Source organism: Pyxicephalus adspersus, chromosome 4 (assembly GCF_032062135.1).
Source record: "Pyxicephalus adspersus chromosome 4, UCB_Pads_2.0, whole genome shotgun sequence".
NCBI lineage: Eukaryota > Metazoa > Chordata > Amphibia > Anura > Pyxicephalidae > Pyxicephalus > Pyxicephalus adspersus.
Window position 1 is genome coordinate 10,145,998 of NC_092861.1, and position 18,654 is coordinate 10,164,651.

The window sequence follows — 18,654 nt, forward strand, 5'->3', positions numbered from 1 at the left end:
GAAGGGTATCCTCTACAGCCAGTCTGTCCTTGGCATGCAGCTTGCATGAATTAGATTTGAGTTCTTTCAATTGTGGAGGCTTATGTGGGTGTTTTCCATTGTGGTTTGCATTTAATTGCATCCAGTCTAAGATACTCTACCCTGTCTATATTGTTGCTAAAAGCTCCTGCAGTCCTGCAACAGTCTGCTATCGTCTTCTGCTGCAATAGGCCAGTTATAAGAGACCATAAAGATGGTACTGATGCAGAGAAAGTCAGACTGATAATGACTACAAGGTTAGACTACAACACTTACTTTGAAAAAAGATTTCCCTCTCTGGCCATTTCCAGAATCTTAATATATATCCCCCAATCTTCAGAACTATATTTAAACTTGTTTTAATCTTTGCCTGTGACTGCCATACAACTCTGCAGGAGATCATACCAGGGTAATTTCCCCCTACCACCATTGATGCATCCTCTTGTCAACTGTGATCCTACCCATCCCAGAGAAAGCATTTTTTGCAAAAGGCCAAGGTCAAGTTAAAAGCATTAGATAAACAACAAGAGTTGATTCATTATGATTTAGCATAATCTTTTAAAAAAGTTGTATCGTTGTTACAAACCATCTACCGATACCTTTAAAAGATGTACATGAATATTGTCACACTTACCTCTTCCTCACTAAAGCACAGGCGACTCTCGACCCCGACCTTCCTTTCCAATTCTTCTGCCTAGTAATTTGGTACTGTGTATCTTCCTGCCTGCCCTGGTGTGCCCAAGTACCACAACCTGGCGGTAACCAGCAGGGCAACATCCTTACCACTAGTGGCTCCGGAGAAGACCTAGTTACTGCTTAGACTCTGCGCCTTTGCCCTTCTCAGGACCTACACCATTTCTGTGCAAGCCGTAGCTTCCCCTAGTGACCCTGTTTCCCCAACCCTAACGAATATTGTAAATTAAACACATTTATTTTTTTCTTACTCATATGTTATACTATCATTGCTGAATGTATCTAACCCTCAGATCCCCCTTTTAAAAAAATAAAAAATGTACTTATTTTATTGCTTTGGCCATGTTTGTTAGGGATCCCTATTCTACTCAAGGGCCACTAGGGGCCTAAAGTATAAAAAGCGTGTCAACCAATTTTTGCTAGAAAATATAAAAACTATAAAAAATACATCAAGCCCCTGCTTGCATGGTATTTGTATAATTTTTTCTATGTATGTGGCTTTGTTTCCCCTTTTTTGGACTATGCTGTACAATCCCAGTTGCTGTCTCTTGAAACAGTTGTTTATGATAATTTCGGGTGATCAACTATGTCTATGTGGTTTTTATCTGGGAATTTTTTTTTACCTAGTGGTTGAACTTGATGGCTTTATGTCTTTTTTCAACCTGACTGTAACAATTTAGAAGTGATGACTGTACAGACATCAGAGAACCAAATTCTGTGTTATGTAGAGGCCAGGGCAACATTGCTTTACAATAGTATAACAATAGCAGTTGTTAATATTCCAACATGGCAGATCACCATCTAATAACAGCCGTTGACACAATAGATTTTCACCCGAGATGATAATGAGCGATGGTTTAGGACAACAAAAAATTTAGGGAGTGTTCGGACTCATATCAATACGCACAGCAATTATTAAGAATGGATTTACACCTTTCCATGCAACACATAACTTAAACTCCCATTTACACACTTATTATCGCAGCTCACAATAAAGTGTGCCTTCTGCTCAATTAAACTTTCTGTCTTGAGATTCATTATTAGTGTATATAAAGTGAATGGCCTTTGCTAATACAACGCATGCATGTGTTAAAGTGTGCCATAACATCCATGGGGAGGTGTGAATGGATCCTACAACGTTGCAAGCTCTGCTTTATACTGTTTTGACTTGAGGAATAAAGCGTTGCAATTGTTTTTTATACTGCCTTGGTTTGGTTGTGGGTTGTTTTTGCCCCTTGGCTATAGTCACATTAGTGGCTGTAAATTGGATCACAACAGAGCCATGACAAATCCAGGTTACTGGCAATAAGGTGTTTATCCTCTTGTTTTAATATCAGAGCAGCACATAACCATGTTTAGACATCACTTCAGCTTACTGACGACCCCATCGGTGAGAGCAATAGAACCTTGCAATTGTCTAACAAGATGTCAGCTGCCTGGCGTCACCACGGCAACGGGCCTAGCAATCTAATCTAGCCTTCATCCCTTCCAGGACCCAATAAGGCTTACATTGTCTAAGTGGCCTATCATTGCTTGGAAACTCAAATCAATTAAGACTAATTCTCACCATCCCATGATATATTGTGATCACTTCCATCTCGGGGAAGGGGGAGGACGTGTAATAATTCATCCAAAATGAGGCCTCCTATGCTACCGAGGTGTTAATTGGGTGTCCATATTAAATGGAAAAAGGCGCAGCGAGTTGAGAGGTGACGGGATGAGTGGCTCTCTTGGTTGCTATTGACCTATCCAGAGAAGAGAGTGCCCTTTTCCGTAGCTTTTATCTATTGCAGTTTTCCCTATCGTGTGTCAAGTTGATGTATTATAAAAAATTCATTTGGGGACCTTTCACCCCAGCTGGAGATTAAACAATTTCTCCGGGATGGCCTCGTTAACAGGGGCTCCGCGTTTAATGATGATTTCTCTAAAAGGCCACAGAGATTCCATTTTAAGCTAACAGATTTATTACGCTCTTATAACATATCGTAAAAAGTAGGCAGCCCCAACTGTACATTTCTTAGAACGGAAATACATTGTAGTCGAGGTTAACAATAAGCTAAGAAAAGTCCCTTTAAAGGAGAAGAAGGCGAAAGTAAATATTGGCATTATGATAAGTCATATGCTGTTTTCTTGGATGGAGTTTGGACGAAATGCTGATGTTCTGTACATTTCTGGACTGGCAGCAGGAAACAAATGCAAGGTCATTCTATGGTGGATTCTGCACAACATCCAGGCTTGCTCAAGTGCCCATAAAAATCTCTTTAACCTCATCTACCCATCTTTTTCTGTCTTCTAAATCCTCACCTTTTACCCACCATTCCATATCCCACTCCTGTTGTGTGCTACGTTCCCCACCTCTTAGATTGATAGCTCTTCTTGGCAGGGACCCCTCCTCCTCCTGTGCCATTGTTTGTACCTATCTGCCATTTGCAACCCCTGTTTTTTGTGCAGTGCTGCGTAATATGTTAGCGCAATATAAATTATTATTATTAATAAACAGGATTCATATTGTGCCAACATATTATGCAGCGCAGTACATTAAATAGGGGTTGCAAATGACAGCCAAATACAGACAGTGACACAGGAGGAGAGGACCCTGCCCCGAAGAGCTTACAATCTAGTAGGTGAGGGAATTAACACACAATAGGAGGGACATATATAGTGGTGGGAAGTAGTGATGGTTTCAAAAGACAGAAAAGATGGGTTGGCATGTTTAAAAAATTAGGTTTTGAGTGCTCTTTTAAATGAGCAGAAAGTAGGACCAAGCCGAATAGGACAAGGTAGACCATTCCAGAGGATTGGGGCAATTCTAGAAAAATATTGGAGCCATACAGTTTATAATATTAACATCAAGGCATAGCACGCCACCCATCAAGGGTGCAATTCCACTTATCCCCCAAGCATAAAAAAAACCCTGTTGGTACAAAACAGTGCTGCCAATATAGAGTACAGGCACCTAGAAAAGTCTGTAGATAGATGGAGCTATTCATACACTGCTATCACAATTCAAAATTCAAAGTTGCATTTTAATATTGCTGAAATGTGCCCCTTTTTGTCACTTGGACACCCTCTTTGCCAGAGTGGTACCCATCATAGTGATGAACCATTAGGAAAGTGTGCATGGAAAGGCAGCCTGTTACAAGCTCTGACTCTACCTGGAGATCCTGGAGTTTGTCAGTTGCTCAGCATTAGGTGGTTTCAAAGACTCCTATCATTATTTTACCTGAATTTTATTTTTATTTTTTACTATATTTATTTTATTCATTTTATTGTTTGTTCCTATTATATTTTATTTTTGTCAAAAAATATCTTTTTTAAATATTGCTATTTTAATATGCATGGCGACCCCGATCAGCTTTTCAAATATAACATTTTATTTGTGACTTTTCTTACCCAACTAAACCATACGCCATTATAACAGTATAAAGTGCAATATAACTTATATAGTGCAATATAACAGCATTATAACAACATTCTAACAACCTTACACCTCATCATGTTGCAGGTCCTCAAGGACATTAACACCTTCACGACCATTAAACCAGAGATGTTCGCTTCTCGTTGATATATAAGGAACTTACGCACCATCCCTTAACAAATGATCAGCCACTTGCTGATTAATTATCATTTAGGAGACCCCATACCATAGATGGCTCTTCACACCACTACACTACCTTCTCTATACACTGCCCTCGAGGATCTCAAACCATCCTTCTTCGTACCGCCGGCAGACCCATTCTATACCCAAACGGTATAAATAATAACATTTGAGGAGGGAGGGTGGGAATCTTCTTACCTGCTAACTAAAACTCTGCTTCACCTCCTCACCCCCACCTATCTATATATCTTCTTTCCACATCCACTATTTTACCTTATCCACCTATCTCTGCCTTCACCGTTCCTGACATAACTCCACCTTAAACAATTAATCCTATCTGGCATTGTTCAGCCTTCCCCCACCAGACAGGTTGGCCCTACACCTAGCTCCCTCCATTCGCATGCTCCTAGCCCTTTCACACCTTAAGTGCAGAACAAAGAGCCATGAGGAAATCATCTTCTCCAAATTCGGGTTTAACATACTTAGTCCCAGGAGCCAAAAACAATGATTTCTGTACTGCATTGCACCTGTGTAATCAATAGAGAGAAAGATCACAAACTGCTAGATGACAGCCCTTGATGAAAGGCCCTTGAATATCTCTTCTTTTCTCTATTGCATGTAATTCCCAGAAAGCTGTGGAAAGCAGAATGCAGAGCACATTTAAATTGATCCCTTTAGTCCTCAGCCATCTCTTCTTTCAGACTTTCATATTCAAGGGTCATCCTCTAATAAAAATGAGTGAAGCCAAATAAGTGGTTGGATAAAATATTTTTAATGGGTGAGTCTGTACAATTAAAATGTATTACTAAATATTAAAATTCTTGCCTAAGCTCAGTTAGGAATAGTTCTAATTAGGTTTATCTGCACAGAACACAACATTTCCCCTTACCATAAACTTGGTACTCTCATGTACCTCCCTGAATAATAATGTATTGTATATATTAAATAATAATATTATGCAGTCTTCACCTGTGAGTTACCTTTTGTTATAAATTCAACATTTGCGTAATAAAAAAGTTTTCCCTTCTCAATATATTATTTTACTATCTGTAAAAAAGCATTTCTATTTTTACACGGCCCATAACTACATCATAATTCCAAGCAGTGGGACTCATCACACAACCTAAATCCCCAGTGCCAGATCCACTGAGATCCACTTAGATTTGGCACAGCAACATCAGGAAGGTCACATGCAGAAAACCAGGAAAAGTCCACTAGCTGAAGATGTCAAGAAAAAAATGGCTATCCTACTGACCACTGCACAAATGTACTGTAAGCTGAGGATATAGTAGTTATAGGAGTTTCCTGTAGGCTATTTCAAGGGTTCTCTCATGTTGGAAAGGTCCAAAAAAGGTTGATCTGGCATGTGTATATAGCTTTAAGGTCTAATTCCATTAGAAACTTTTTTAGTTTTTAATTTTATTGCTTTAATTGTCACTTTTGGCAAGGTTTGCCCCTATTTTCTTGGCTGCTAACACCTTGCCACACTCAGATACATGGTGTTCCACTAAAACAGGAAATTAAGGCATACAATAAACTTTCAAACCCTTCAAACTGTAACAGAAAAAAACTTCTTGAGACAAACTGGATCTTTAAGCTCTAAACTTCCTATTCTTTGTTTCTGAACTGAGAGAAAGGATTAAAAAAGTAGCATTTAGCAAGGTTGAACGTTCAATCATCCTGATAATGCATCCGGTAGCATTTTATCTAATAGAATCCTTTTACCTTTCAAGCTGTCTATTACTTTTTAAAAGGCCAGCTGCATTTCATGGATACAATTGCACAGAGTGACTCTAATGCTTCTGCAGGAAAGAAAGTTACAAGAGTGAATCATTATGATTCCTCCACATTCATTAGATCCAAAATGCTGTTTTATGATCTCATTGTCTGGCCTCATTTACAGAATGTTGTAATTCATTACATCATAAATGACATTCATTTTCCCCCATGTCATTGTTTCACTGAATATGGATTGAGGAACTCCAGGAAAGTAGCCCTTACTTTCTGATTCATAGGTTAACTTAAGTGAATAAATCTACTTTTGTATTACTTTAATGCTGGTCAAACAAAGTGGAAGGTAAAGTGTACCTGTAGTCTTTCTAATGCCTCGTCCCTTACTAGTATGCTGCATTGATGTGTGCATTTCCATGCAAAAATGGTCACAATATCACAACAGGTGAGAATGCAAATGGCATGTCTTGGTGTACTGGGTTGCCATTCACTCCTAATGGCACCACAAATGAACCTTACCAGTGCACTGTTGATAAGGCCAGACTTTTATCTCCCCTAGGCCAGAAGCTTGCTTCCCATACCTCCCCCCAGCGGCATAAAAGATACAAAACTAAAACTATCAAATAGTGCAGGACTGTCAAATATTGCTACCTGCTCACCATTTCTGAACCAAAAAGTAGAAACTACACATACCATACAATGCGTCCCTATATAGGTAGTTATAGCTAGCTGCTAAGCTTTGAATCCCATTAACTTTGAAATAGATAATTCCGGAGCAATGACTCCCCTTGGGCACAGCCTATGTTCATGAGAAGCCCTGCCCTTGCTGGAGAGCACCTACTACATGTCTGTACAATGTTTTGTATTGGGCTGCCATTCCAATGCGTTTTCCATCACGTGCAAGGAAATTTAAAAAAAAAAGGCTTTTATCTTAGATGTGTTCAGATAGTTGAAGTCAGCAGAGCTTCATCTCATTCACTAGAACATTTAAATCCCTTGCTAGTGGACAGCTCACTTTGAAAAGTGAATAGTTTAAATTCCTATAGTAAATCTAGTGAGGGTATTATTTGCTTTGTAACCATATTGCACTGCAAGGACGGGTAACTGGCTGGATATTTGAATTATATTGCAGGTTTATCACTGTTTTAGAGCAGTTTGGCTGGAGTTGGCCTTAAAAAGAACACCCTGGTCAACCTCAGAAAATTTTAATTAAAGGTAATTCCTATGTGGTTCATTTATCATATACCAGTGACCCTCCTGCTCACCAAACAGCATGTGCCAGCTCCTAATTGTATCAGCGAGGACTGCAGACTTGTGAGAAGACATTGATGTCTACTTCTTGTAAGACTGCAGGTTGTTTGTACAATGGCGCATTAACCTGGATAGCTGTACAGAGGAAGGGGAAGATGATTCCCTACAATACAGCTGTGAAGGAGGGGTATTAGCACTACATAAATAGAGCATGCAATGTTTTGGAATGGGACATGAAACGGCGGGGTGTTGAAGAGCTGCAGCCTAATGGCCACTGTTTACAGACTGCTCTGTAGGTGTGTATGGCTGGGAATAGCACTTCCTGGCACCACCTGGGTAGTGATGTCATTAAGGAGCAGTGCAGGGGGCGCAGAAAAGTCGGTCATATTGCAGATTGAAGATCTACAGAGAGTAACGTGCTATGACAACAAAGTTGTGCCTCTTACAGCAAATTCTGTATTACTAGAGTAAAGGTAAGTTTTAGATTTCCCTTACTTTCTGTCTTAATGTCAGTGGTCTTTAGAGCGAATGTTACAGGTAATGTATACAAAACTGGAACACAGATAGCAATTAAAAGTTTTTGCTTCTCTCAATCCACCCAATCCAAAAACAACTACTAGGCTTGAAGGTGAAATGCAGCTTCAAAAATAACCTACATAGTAAAAGTCTAATGATCAATGCTTTACATAGTTATATAGCCAGGCTGGAAAAGTCTTGTATATAATGCAGTCATCCTGGCAGTCCATATTGTATGCTGAACTGAAGAGGAGTAGAGCACCAGCTGAACAGGGGTATAAGGAATACATAAGGTAAGTAGTTCCTACCCAATACTCCATGAAATTTTTGAAGCAATTTTTAGAATTTGTGGCACACCTACTAAAACTAATTCATAACCCCAAGGTAACCCCATTACTGTGCTGGTCAGAATGCCAGTCATACAGACAGCTTAGAAATATCCTTTTGTATAAACAGCTGCCAATTGGCATTTGCCTTAGTACTGTGAAGGCACAAATTGGAGATTAATCCTCCATTGCTCAAGGAATGCCTAGCAACTCCTGGATGGACCTTTGGGTTCCATAGTCTCCTGGTTGATAATGACTGCTCCAGACTAATGGACCGCCATAAGGGATTTCTTTTTTTAAAGTTGACCAGTTCAACTGTAAAGATTGTGTAAATTTTGTAAAAGTCTATTGAATATATTGAAACGTATTATTATGACATTTTTCTGTTAACCCAATAGTTATTATTTCAAAGAGCCATATTTATACACGATGTTGTCCCTTCTTTCTTGTGACAACTGTAGTTTTAGATTGAGATCACATAGAGACAGTGATCACAGAGAGAGGAAAAACCTTCCCAGAGACACACAGAGCAATACAGTCTGACTTTAAGGGTTTCTTCTCTGCTCTATCCAAACCTAAAAAGAAAGTTCTGATCTTACATTAACTTTAGGGACTTTTTAAAACCAGGAGCCTTGCCCATTACAAATAGAGGGCAATTTGTCATATTTTTTGTGGCTTTAGTTCACGTCAACATGCTGTGTTAGAAAAAAGAATAGGACATGTTGCATATGAGACACACTGTAACACATTCCATAGTGCTGCTGTGCAAAGAAGTACAGGGATGAAAATGAGATCAAGCACTGCAATGTGTTTTAACAATGCATTACGGGTCATATTTACAGTGCACACCAAAAGTGTGTGTTGGTGCGAACAAGTCTCAACTTTACGGTAGTCTTCTGCCAATTATATTGTTGCTTGCTGTCAAGTTTTGGCGTAAAGGTAATACAAAGGTTCCCAAAGCAATTATTTAGCTTATTTTCTAACTTAACTGAGGCATGAAGAGATTTTGGGGCTATGGGTAGCACAACAATTTTTATTATTATCAGTATCCAGTGTATTTAAATGTATACTTTGGACAAAACAGGCAATTAAGACATTGGATGCATATAGTGAGATAAGCCGACCTGTTCAGTACTCCAGTTTTCCATCCAGGTACTGACCATCAGCCATTCTTACATTGTACAGTTCTTGCTATCAGCATATATACCAAAGTATTTTGTCCATTTCTTGCAGAAGCAGTGATGCAGCAGAAAGTCGCGGTGTTGCGTATGTGAGACCGCAGAGACTCTTCATTGATGTACAGCCGATAGCCGGGATGGCTGGGCTGCCACTTCTGATACAGCCTAAAATCACATTCCTAGATATAAAGGTATTCCTTTTCTTTTTCTTTTCCCCATTGGTGTGTAAAATATACTACTAAAAGAATTTTGTCATATTTGTTCAATAGATGCAAATAAAAAACAACTTCCACTATGTTATGGATGAAAGAGGAATTCACCTATAGCCAAAACCAGAAATGAATAACCTTGGGTGACAATAATTCCACCCTAGTCTGAATATGGCTCAGTCAATTCATTGATGTCAATACTTTCTGGTATTGAGGCTCAAAATTACAGGTTGGCATTACCTGGGGCAGCCGGCATAAGAAAGGGTACCTTGATGGTATTAAAAAGCTACATACAGCACCCTATCAGCCCATCCCTCCAACAACGATCTTTCAGCATTACACAGAGAAGCACAGAAACTCAATTTAATGTACAATGCTGCATAAAATTAGCACCTTGGGGTTAGAATATGAAACTTCAGCACATAATATATGTGTTAGCAGTGGAATATTGTGTTTGAATGTCCAACCACTGAACCAAAAACTTAACCTCCACTACTAAAATCTAAATCTAATCCAAACCTCAATCTAAACCATTTATTTGAGCCCAAAGCTTAAATTTAAACTTAAACCTCAACCTAACTCCTAATTCCTAAATCTTACTCTTAACTTTAACCAAACCTCTAATTCTAACCATAGAACTAAAGGTAACCATATACATAGATGTAATCTCTATATTTTCCCCTAAACCCAGCCTTACCCCTAAATGGCAACTCATAAAAGTCAACCTAATTTGAATTCTTAACCTAAACCTGTAACGTAAACCCAAACCTTTGTGATTTATATCTGAACCTCAAACTAATCACTGAGCCTAAATCTAACCCTATTTTTTAACCAAGTCCCTAATTCGGGCCATAAACTTCAACTTAAACCCAACTGTTAACACAAACGTGACGTAACACAAACACAACTCTAAACCTAAATCCTCTAAACAACTCTAAACCTAGGTTTTAAACCTAACCCTAAATCTTTATCTAAGCCCAAGATGAGCTCAGTCCCTTAAAGTGTAAATGATGCTTTGGATTTTTCTAAATCCCAAAAACACACTGGTAGGTTTATTACTACTGCTGGAAATTGACCTTAGATTGTGCTAGTAACATATAATTATGGCTAGTACAGTGGATTGGGAGCCCCTTCGACAAACCTGGCATTTGTCAATGGCCCCCACCTTCTTCGAAGCCCCAACTGACAGTATGGCAGGTATGCTTAAGCTGAAATGCTGTGCATTTGTGGCCCCCACTTTGTATTTGTCCAGAGGCCCCCTTTGTTTAAAACTGTCCCTTCATTGTGACATTTGTTTGCACCAAAATACAGTGTTTCATAAAAATTTATATTAGATTCATTTGATTTTAATGGAAGCAGAGTCTGCGTTTGTGAATCTGTATATTTTTTTGTGATTCCAGGGAAATCGAGTTAAGAATTTAGGGCACACTTCCAGTTCCTGGCACTTATCAGTTTATCTAAAGGATGCTTCAACTACATATCTGAAGGGTAAGTGACACTGCAGAGACTTGTATTATTCAAAAAATCCATAGCAGGTAGGTGTGCACCTGGGCATCACTGCACTCTATCACCGTCCATGTATATAGGCAGGAAAAACTGTACTGAACAAGGCTGAACCTTGAAAATTCAGTAAGAGGTTAGTAATAAAGAAAAAAGCGGGATTATCTTAAACCTTCAAATGAATGAGCAAACCACGGGTTCTCCCTAAATTTTAGGTAAGATCTAGACTAGAAAAGCCTGTCTTCTGCCAGCATGTTGTAGAGAGGGACCCTTGACCTCTATGTGGAAGAAGTAGTCATGCAAAGGACAGATATGCTTGCTGCTAGTGATGGGTAGTTGGTAACTGAGATGGTTATTTCTCTGATTTGAGCAATGGGAGATACCAACAGTAACAGTGAGCCCCTGTGCAAAATTGTCTAGTGCCTGCTCCCAACTCCTGACATTACACCACGGTGAGCAGCAAAGCAAAAGCCAGTGAGGTAGCTGGCCCAGAGATTGCTGGGGGAATTTATTCACTTGGGACAGAATGGGGGCATGCACTTCACATCCCTATATTGGGTACCAAGGGATGGATAGCTGGGTTGTACGAACAGGGTCCTGACGGTACAAGACCTGGAGGGAAGGAGGGCGAACATGCCGGTGGATGTACTGTAGGACCGTGCAAGCTGCCGTGGGAGCCCCTATTGGTTGAGGAGTGTCCGGGGACCTTGTGCAATGGCACACTTTGCACACTGCTCCGTCCTCCTCTGGATGTGAACTATTTCACCTTTTAGGCTAAAAACATCTAAATCTGAATTGTCTGATTCTTGCACACACCCAACAGTTACCGCTCCTCTTTAATCAAAAATCCAATGGTCATTGTAAAGGAAAAACAAACAAAAACACTATCAACTTTTCCTTCCCATTTGAGGCATCCTCAACCTGCTACTGTGTTACAGGTCCTCTTTAAAAACTAGATTGTGTGTTTGTATTATGTTTTCCTAAACATTAACTGAGTCTTGGAAATGTGCTTGTCATTTTGTTTTCCGGTAGTAGAGACAATTACATCCGGATAATTGGTTAAGTATTCAAGAGGAACCTGTGGTAGGGAGACTGGATTTATCTCTCCCACTGAAATTTCCCCCAAGGGAACTTTCTAGGAGTCTGTGTTTACTTTCACTACCTTGTGAGAAAATAAAATGCGTAAAAGAAAGATATTTTCGGCTGGCGTGTGCGCGCTATGGCAGCCTAAGCAAACAATTAAAGCACGTAAAATAAAATATGTTTTGGATTTAGTCAAGCCTGTTTGCGTGGTGTATATACATCGAGATTACGGCAGGCACAGGATTTCTCATAATCGAAGCGCGCTGTACAGCTGTTGGCATTTTTCACTTGGCGAAAGCTTTATGAAGACAAACACACGTATTATGATTGAGCTTAAAGAACAGCGAGCAGTTTAAATGCGCAATTAGTTAACATGTAAACCGTTTTCCAGAACAGAAGCCAAGCGACTTGATGAAGCCAAGTTGCGCCTTAAATTGACTCGCTACCGTCTTAAATACTCTCTTGCATCAAAAAGTCTTCATTAAGACTCTGGCGCAGATATAAAAGCAAGAGATTTAGGAGCATGTGTTTGGAGAAGGGAAATGGCCTTTTGGGAAAGCGCAGAACGCTCCTTGGGGGCTCATAAACACGGAATGACAATTTACGATGTATTTGAAATCAACAGTCTTGATCCATAAACTGTGCGCTATGGGTTGTTAAAAGTTGGAGGTAGCATTGATGCCTGTACATAATGGCTGTTTGTGCTGCAGCGACTCCTCACTGTGCTACTGCTGGAAAAAACCTTACACAAAAAAAGGCAATGATTTAAAGTGGCACAAAATCTAAAGTAAGAAAATTGAAAAAACTTTTAAATATTGTGGTACAGTGACTTTGGTATAGCTGCAAATCAAATAAAAAAAAAAAAAGGAACTCCAAGGTGGCACAATTTGTTTTGCTTTGGTCTATTGTCTCGGAATGGTTTGGGCCTACACCAATCATAATGAACCCAAATCACAGTGGCCTAGTGGAGGCAGTATGCTTTGCCTTGGACACATGGGTTTCTGGTGCTGGCGGCATGGAGAAAGGCTTTCTACACACTCAAATAGACAGTGTTGGAGGACTAGAGACCTAGGGCCTACCATAGGAAGTGAGAAGGATGGCCTACCAGAACACACAGCTTTCATGGCACAATGGCAGAAAGCACCAGGAGCCCACCAGAGGCCCAGGCAGATAACTCTGTATGCGGCACAAAAAATTATATTAGGGGCATATCACTGGGTCCTGCGATAAATGAAGGCTACTCTGGACCTGGATTCTGTTAACAAGAAGGCCACAAGGCTGCACCAAAATTCTGCAACACAAAGATCTAGAAGATGTGTGAAAAACGCGTGTCACACCTCATGACACTGTTTTAATCAACATCATAGTTTTATATACCAATAGGGTGTATCTGTATTTACCATAAAGTACCCAGCTTCCTAAACATGGAGCGGACTACAGCACCTTTAGTTTTATTTTTCTTCTACAGTACACCAGAATACACAATTAAGTCATAGTTTTCATAGGCTTACATTACTTTTATAGCAGTTACGCGGAGGTAAGCCAGAATTCGACCAGAATTTGATGAACCAACCTGGTCTGATACACCCTCTTTCATTTTCCAAACAAGAGGATTCTTGTGATGGGAGGTGGAAGACTTGATGGATAATAAAGAACTATATTGTGCTTTGGGACTCCCCCCCGCTTCTCCTGCACTTTCTTCACCTACAGTAGGTGCATTTAGCCTTAGCATAGATATTCAAAATAAGATGGACAAGTAAAGAAGATTAAGAGAAGGGAAATTATATGTTTTGTAAAGAAGTTGTAATTATGGCTTTTACGAGTAAAGGTGTTGCTAGACACATCCAAGATTTTCCTGTTTTACTGAAAACAGCAGGAACACAGTGGTATCTTTTAATTCTTTACAGTCCTTATAGATCTTATATTATCTTCTTATAAAGCTGTTGGTTGAGGCATTGGTTCTCCAAGATCTTGAAGTAGCTTCCCCAACCGAATGACTTCTTGACAGGTATAAGCTGCTAAAATGTACTCAGCTTCTGTAGGAGATAATTCCTCCTTCCTTCCTGGGATTTGCTTAATTGAAACAAGTCAAGTACTGGGATCACCTGTCTAATTTGAGTCCACATATCATTATTTAGAGTTAACTTGAGGTTAATCTCGAGTCTGTTCATAATCTTAACTCGACTTTTGTGAGTATCCCTTACAAGAAATTTTATTTTATATATGGACTTTTACATCCAATAATATGTTTGCCTTGAGGTATATCTGTAAATTTTAGGTACGAGATCTCTTCATCAACAGCTTTATTTCCATCTTCTTAATTTCTTCCCAATTTCCCCTATGCTGATTTAGGCTGTGCCACTGTACAAACAACATCAAACGCACTAAGGTCCACAAGCCTAGCTCCAGTTCCAAGGACCCAAGGACCGCACAGCTGCAGCAGGATGCCCAGCAGAGGAAGTGTTGTGCAATAATCACTAATTCTACCTCTGAGTACTTAGCCGATTAGCTGAGAACTTTTGGTTCACTGACAAACCTTGACCCTGTGGCCTAGGCTAAGAAGCAAATCAAGCAATTTTTTTTGCCCAGTCTGCCAGGTGGAGAACAAAAATGATGGAGAACCTGTCATGTCTTAAGTGCTATTACATAAGGACATTGTCATGGTGCCGTAGGGCAGGATGGTGGATCCTCCATGTCACCAGCCCAGTAGGCAAGGACATGCATAGGGCGCAGAATCTAAGCAGCTGCCTGGTCTTCTCCAGAGCCTCTAGAGGTGAGGATGTTATGCTGCAGCAACTGCCAGATTGAGGCCCCAGTGCACACAGAGGCAGGTGACTGCTGACAAAGGAATCAGGCGAGGTGCTGAGGTGCTGAGGTGCTGGAACATGAGACAGGAGCGTGGTCAAACAAGCCAGAGGTCAGGGCAGGCCGCAAGGAGGAATAGTCAAAGGTCAAAGCCAGAGTCGGTACACAAGAGAATCAGCAACTGGACTCGCAGACAGGAAGAGCAGGAACCTGGGAGCAGAGGAAACTCCTTGTTCAGACAACGTCCTGTTGCCAGCCATTCCCTTATAAATTGAAGGTCATGTGATGGATGGGGGCCATGTAACTTGAAGACATTCTAACCCATCACCGGAGGGAGTGATGTAGAAGAGGCAGTTCAAGTGCTGTTCACATGTTTGCCAGCAGGTGTAGAGTGTCTGTGGAACACTTTAGTCCTCTGAGGCAAAGGGGTAGCTGAAGGAGAATCATTTGACCTCGACCAGGAAGTGTGCAGGGACTGGAATACCTGAGCAGAGCTGGTGCTGGCAGCAGGGGAATGCAAGGTGGGTGATACAAATATCTTGAGAATCTTGAAAATGCTACTGTAAAGCCCTGGGCAGCACTAGAACTCACCATTCCCCAGTCCCCCAATATAATGCCTCAGTCTTCACCTTCAGCAAGCCCCCACTCAGCCTCGGGAGCCAGGTTCCATTTCCCAGCACACGGTTGCCGCCTGGATTTGGATGGCGTCTGGGGACGGGCTGGCAGTGGGCCAGGGGCCCACAGATTAATCAGTAAAAGAACTACAAGGCAAATTCAGAGTACAAATCCAAGTCATACACAGGCAATCAGTCCACCAAACAAGGTCCAGCAGGAGTAGCAACAAGCAGAGTCAGGGTCACAGGCAAAAGGTTGGTCCAGGCTGTGTATAATTGATGGGACAGGAACAGACAATGGTCAGCAACAGTAAATGACACTAGAAACTCTCCAGCACAGATTAGCCCTGCTAAACGCAACATTAGGCACTGGAACCTGAGAGCAGAGAGACTCTGAGGACCCAGCAGCCGATGGCAGCATGGGATTGATCAGGCTAATCAGCTGCAGGACAGCTCTAAATCCCCTTCAGCTGTGCTGTCTCAGTGCAGAGGATGCTGAGAGAGAAAACACAGCTAAAGGGAAACAAGGATGCTGCAAGCCGCAGAGCACTAATTCCTACATCTCCTCTGCTGCTGTAAGTGCCGCCCCCGAAGGGAATAGGCTGAGCACGCTCAATCTCCATTTGCTTTCATTTCACCTTAGAATCAAATTCAAGCTCCTGTGCTTTGCCTTCAAATCCCTACACAGTTATTGTCCCACTTACCTTTCTGACCTAGTAAAAAAATATTCCCCCTGCCGCTCTCTCTGGTCCTCCAATGACCTACTAATGACTTCCTCACTCATAACCTCATCACACACATGGAAACAAGACTTCTCTAGAGCTGCCCCGACTCTCTGGAATGGTCTTCCTCGTCCTATTCAGCTTGCTCCTACTTTCTGCTCATTTAATAGAGCACGCAAAACCCATTTTTTCAAACTTGCCTACCTAATAATAATAATAATAATAATAATAATATGGTGGGTCTCCACCCAGGAATCTAGGCCAGAAATGCGTCTCTTAACAGTTACCTCCTAGGCACACACAGTGCAAGAGCAAATTTTGCGTGATTTATGGTTCCTAGTTCCCAAGAAGAACCAGTGAGGTGGGTGAATTTGTGATTCTTTGGAAGCAATTTTTTCTTGCCCAATTGTTTTTATTTGCGATTTCTTCCAGATAAAAGAACTTTGAATTTTAATGTTGTTTTAACAATAAGTTTGTAAAAGTTTCCATGTTTCCATTACGATAGAGGTCGTTTAATCTTGCTGTAGACTTTAGAAAGGGGTCAGGTGTGTGAATACTATCAAACAACTTAACAGCAATTGTTATAAACCACAGTTTCTAAAACAGTGGTACGTGCACCCCTAGGGGTACATTTAATAGGTTTGGGTGTGCTTTCTGCTTGTTAAATTAAACCTAAAATAACAGTTTAAATTTTGAAAATAACAAATATCATATAAAACAGATGTCTACCAGCCTATATATTACAGTTTGAAACACAAGGAGATTTGTAGACTAACAGCATGTTTATATATTTCTAGGTTCCTGCAAATATATTTTACCCTTTTTGACTTATTTTAGGAAATAACTGCATGTTTACAAACTTTAACATTGGCCTTCAGTGAATGGAGGTTCAGTGGTCATGCAAGCCAGTGGGGTCACGTGGCTCTGCCTCTGCATGGGTGCTGGGAGATGTTTGTGTTAGTTACTTTTGGGGTGACAAGTCTTCTTTCCTGGTATGTGCTGCTGCTAGACCATACAGATTAAGCTGCTTAAATTAATTCTTGAACTTCTGAATCTCTCTATATAATGGATTATTATCCCTTCTTTGGAAGTTTAATTTACTAAATCATTGGGTTTATTCTGAAACCCTTCTCTAGCCCTGAAGTCATATTTTCACCAAGTTTTTCAAAGTCTCTGGAAGTTGCTTTATGTCTCATTCTCCTCTGAAGGAGAACCAACACTTTTTTTCCTTGTTCCTTAATGGTCATTAAATCTTCTTACAAGCAAACAAATAATTTATTATTCATTTTTTAATTTATTTGTTTTGTTGTCAAAAAATCCTGGTTTCCAAACCCATGTTTAATATAGGTTTGATTGTATTGCTTTAATGCTTCTTTCCTGGTATGTTACCTTCGGTCTCACAGGTCTCATATACTCATATGTTAATGTGAATACAATAGCAGTGTGCGAGGGGCAATTAGGGATGTATACCATTGTCACTAGCCAAAAAGAGGGAAAGAACCTATGACACTATTAAACCGGGTAAGAAGCTATTTTATTAAAGCTTATGAAAACAGTGAAATGGTGATTGTTACACTCATGTTCCTCATTGAGTATCTGCATTCCTGGTGCCTGGTCTTCTGTCTTCTCACTTGATAAAGAAGAACTGATTTTTTAAAAAGGACATTCAACTTCTGCTCTAACCTTTTTTTCTAAACTTTTTGGATTTCCAGGGACCACCACAGTGGCGATACAAGATGGATGGGGTAAGTTCTCCAACCTGGCCTTCTCAAGTCCAAGTTCCAACTGGCGCCTAATATTTAATGTGACATCACCTCCAGGTATTCCATTCCTTTGTTTTATTTACCCCCTATGCATGCCTAGTTCTTTTTGGACTGGTGGCCCCTCTTGGTTAGTATATGGAGGTTTACACATTTATGGATCTAAAAGGAAAAAAAATTAATTATATACTTACCTTACCCTAATCTCCTGTATCATAGGGTGTGACCACATTATCCTTCCGACAAGATTCCTGGGGAATGCAGAGCAACCCAAGCTGCTATCACACTGGACTGGAGTGTCTCCAATCAAGATTTGGGCTGCTCTGCATTCATCAAGAAACATGCCAGAAGAATGGTGGGGTCATGGCCTACAATGTGGATAATGGTTACCCATTCTGTAGTTCCAGCATTAGGACTGGGAAGAATAATAACTTTCCATAGGATAACACAAGAGACCTGATTTATTAAAGCTCTCCAAGACTGGAGAAGATAGACTATCCCAATTTAATGTACAGCACTGCGTAATATGTTGGTGCTATATAAATACTACTACTAATAATATTAATTTCATGGGGGCACCTGGGTTATCCAGCAAACTTGGAATGAATCTCCTAAAATCATTTGCTATTATTTTTCAAATGTTTTCAATC

General features: G+C 40.3%; 1 protein-coding gene across 1 annotated transcript in view; it reads left to right on the forward strand.

The window, feature by feature from the left end:
- LOC140329676 (fibrocystin-like) overlaps positions 1-18,186 on the forward strand; it is a 21,694-nt gene extending 3,508 nt beyond the window's left edge. Inside the window, exons 2-4 of the mRNA XM_072410069.1 lie at positions 9,367-9,502; positions 10,921-11,008; positions 17,957-18,186. Coding sequence (XP_072266170.1) covers positions 9,367-9,502; positions 10,921-11,008; positions 17,957-18,186 — 454 coding nt within the window. The remainder of the gene's footprint in view (positions 1-9,366; positions 9,503-10,920; positions 11,009-17,956) is intronic.
- The last annotated feature ends 468 nt before the right edge of the window (positions 18,187-18,654 follow it).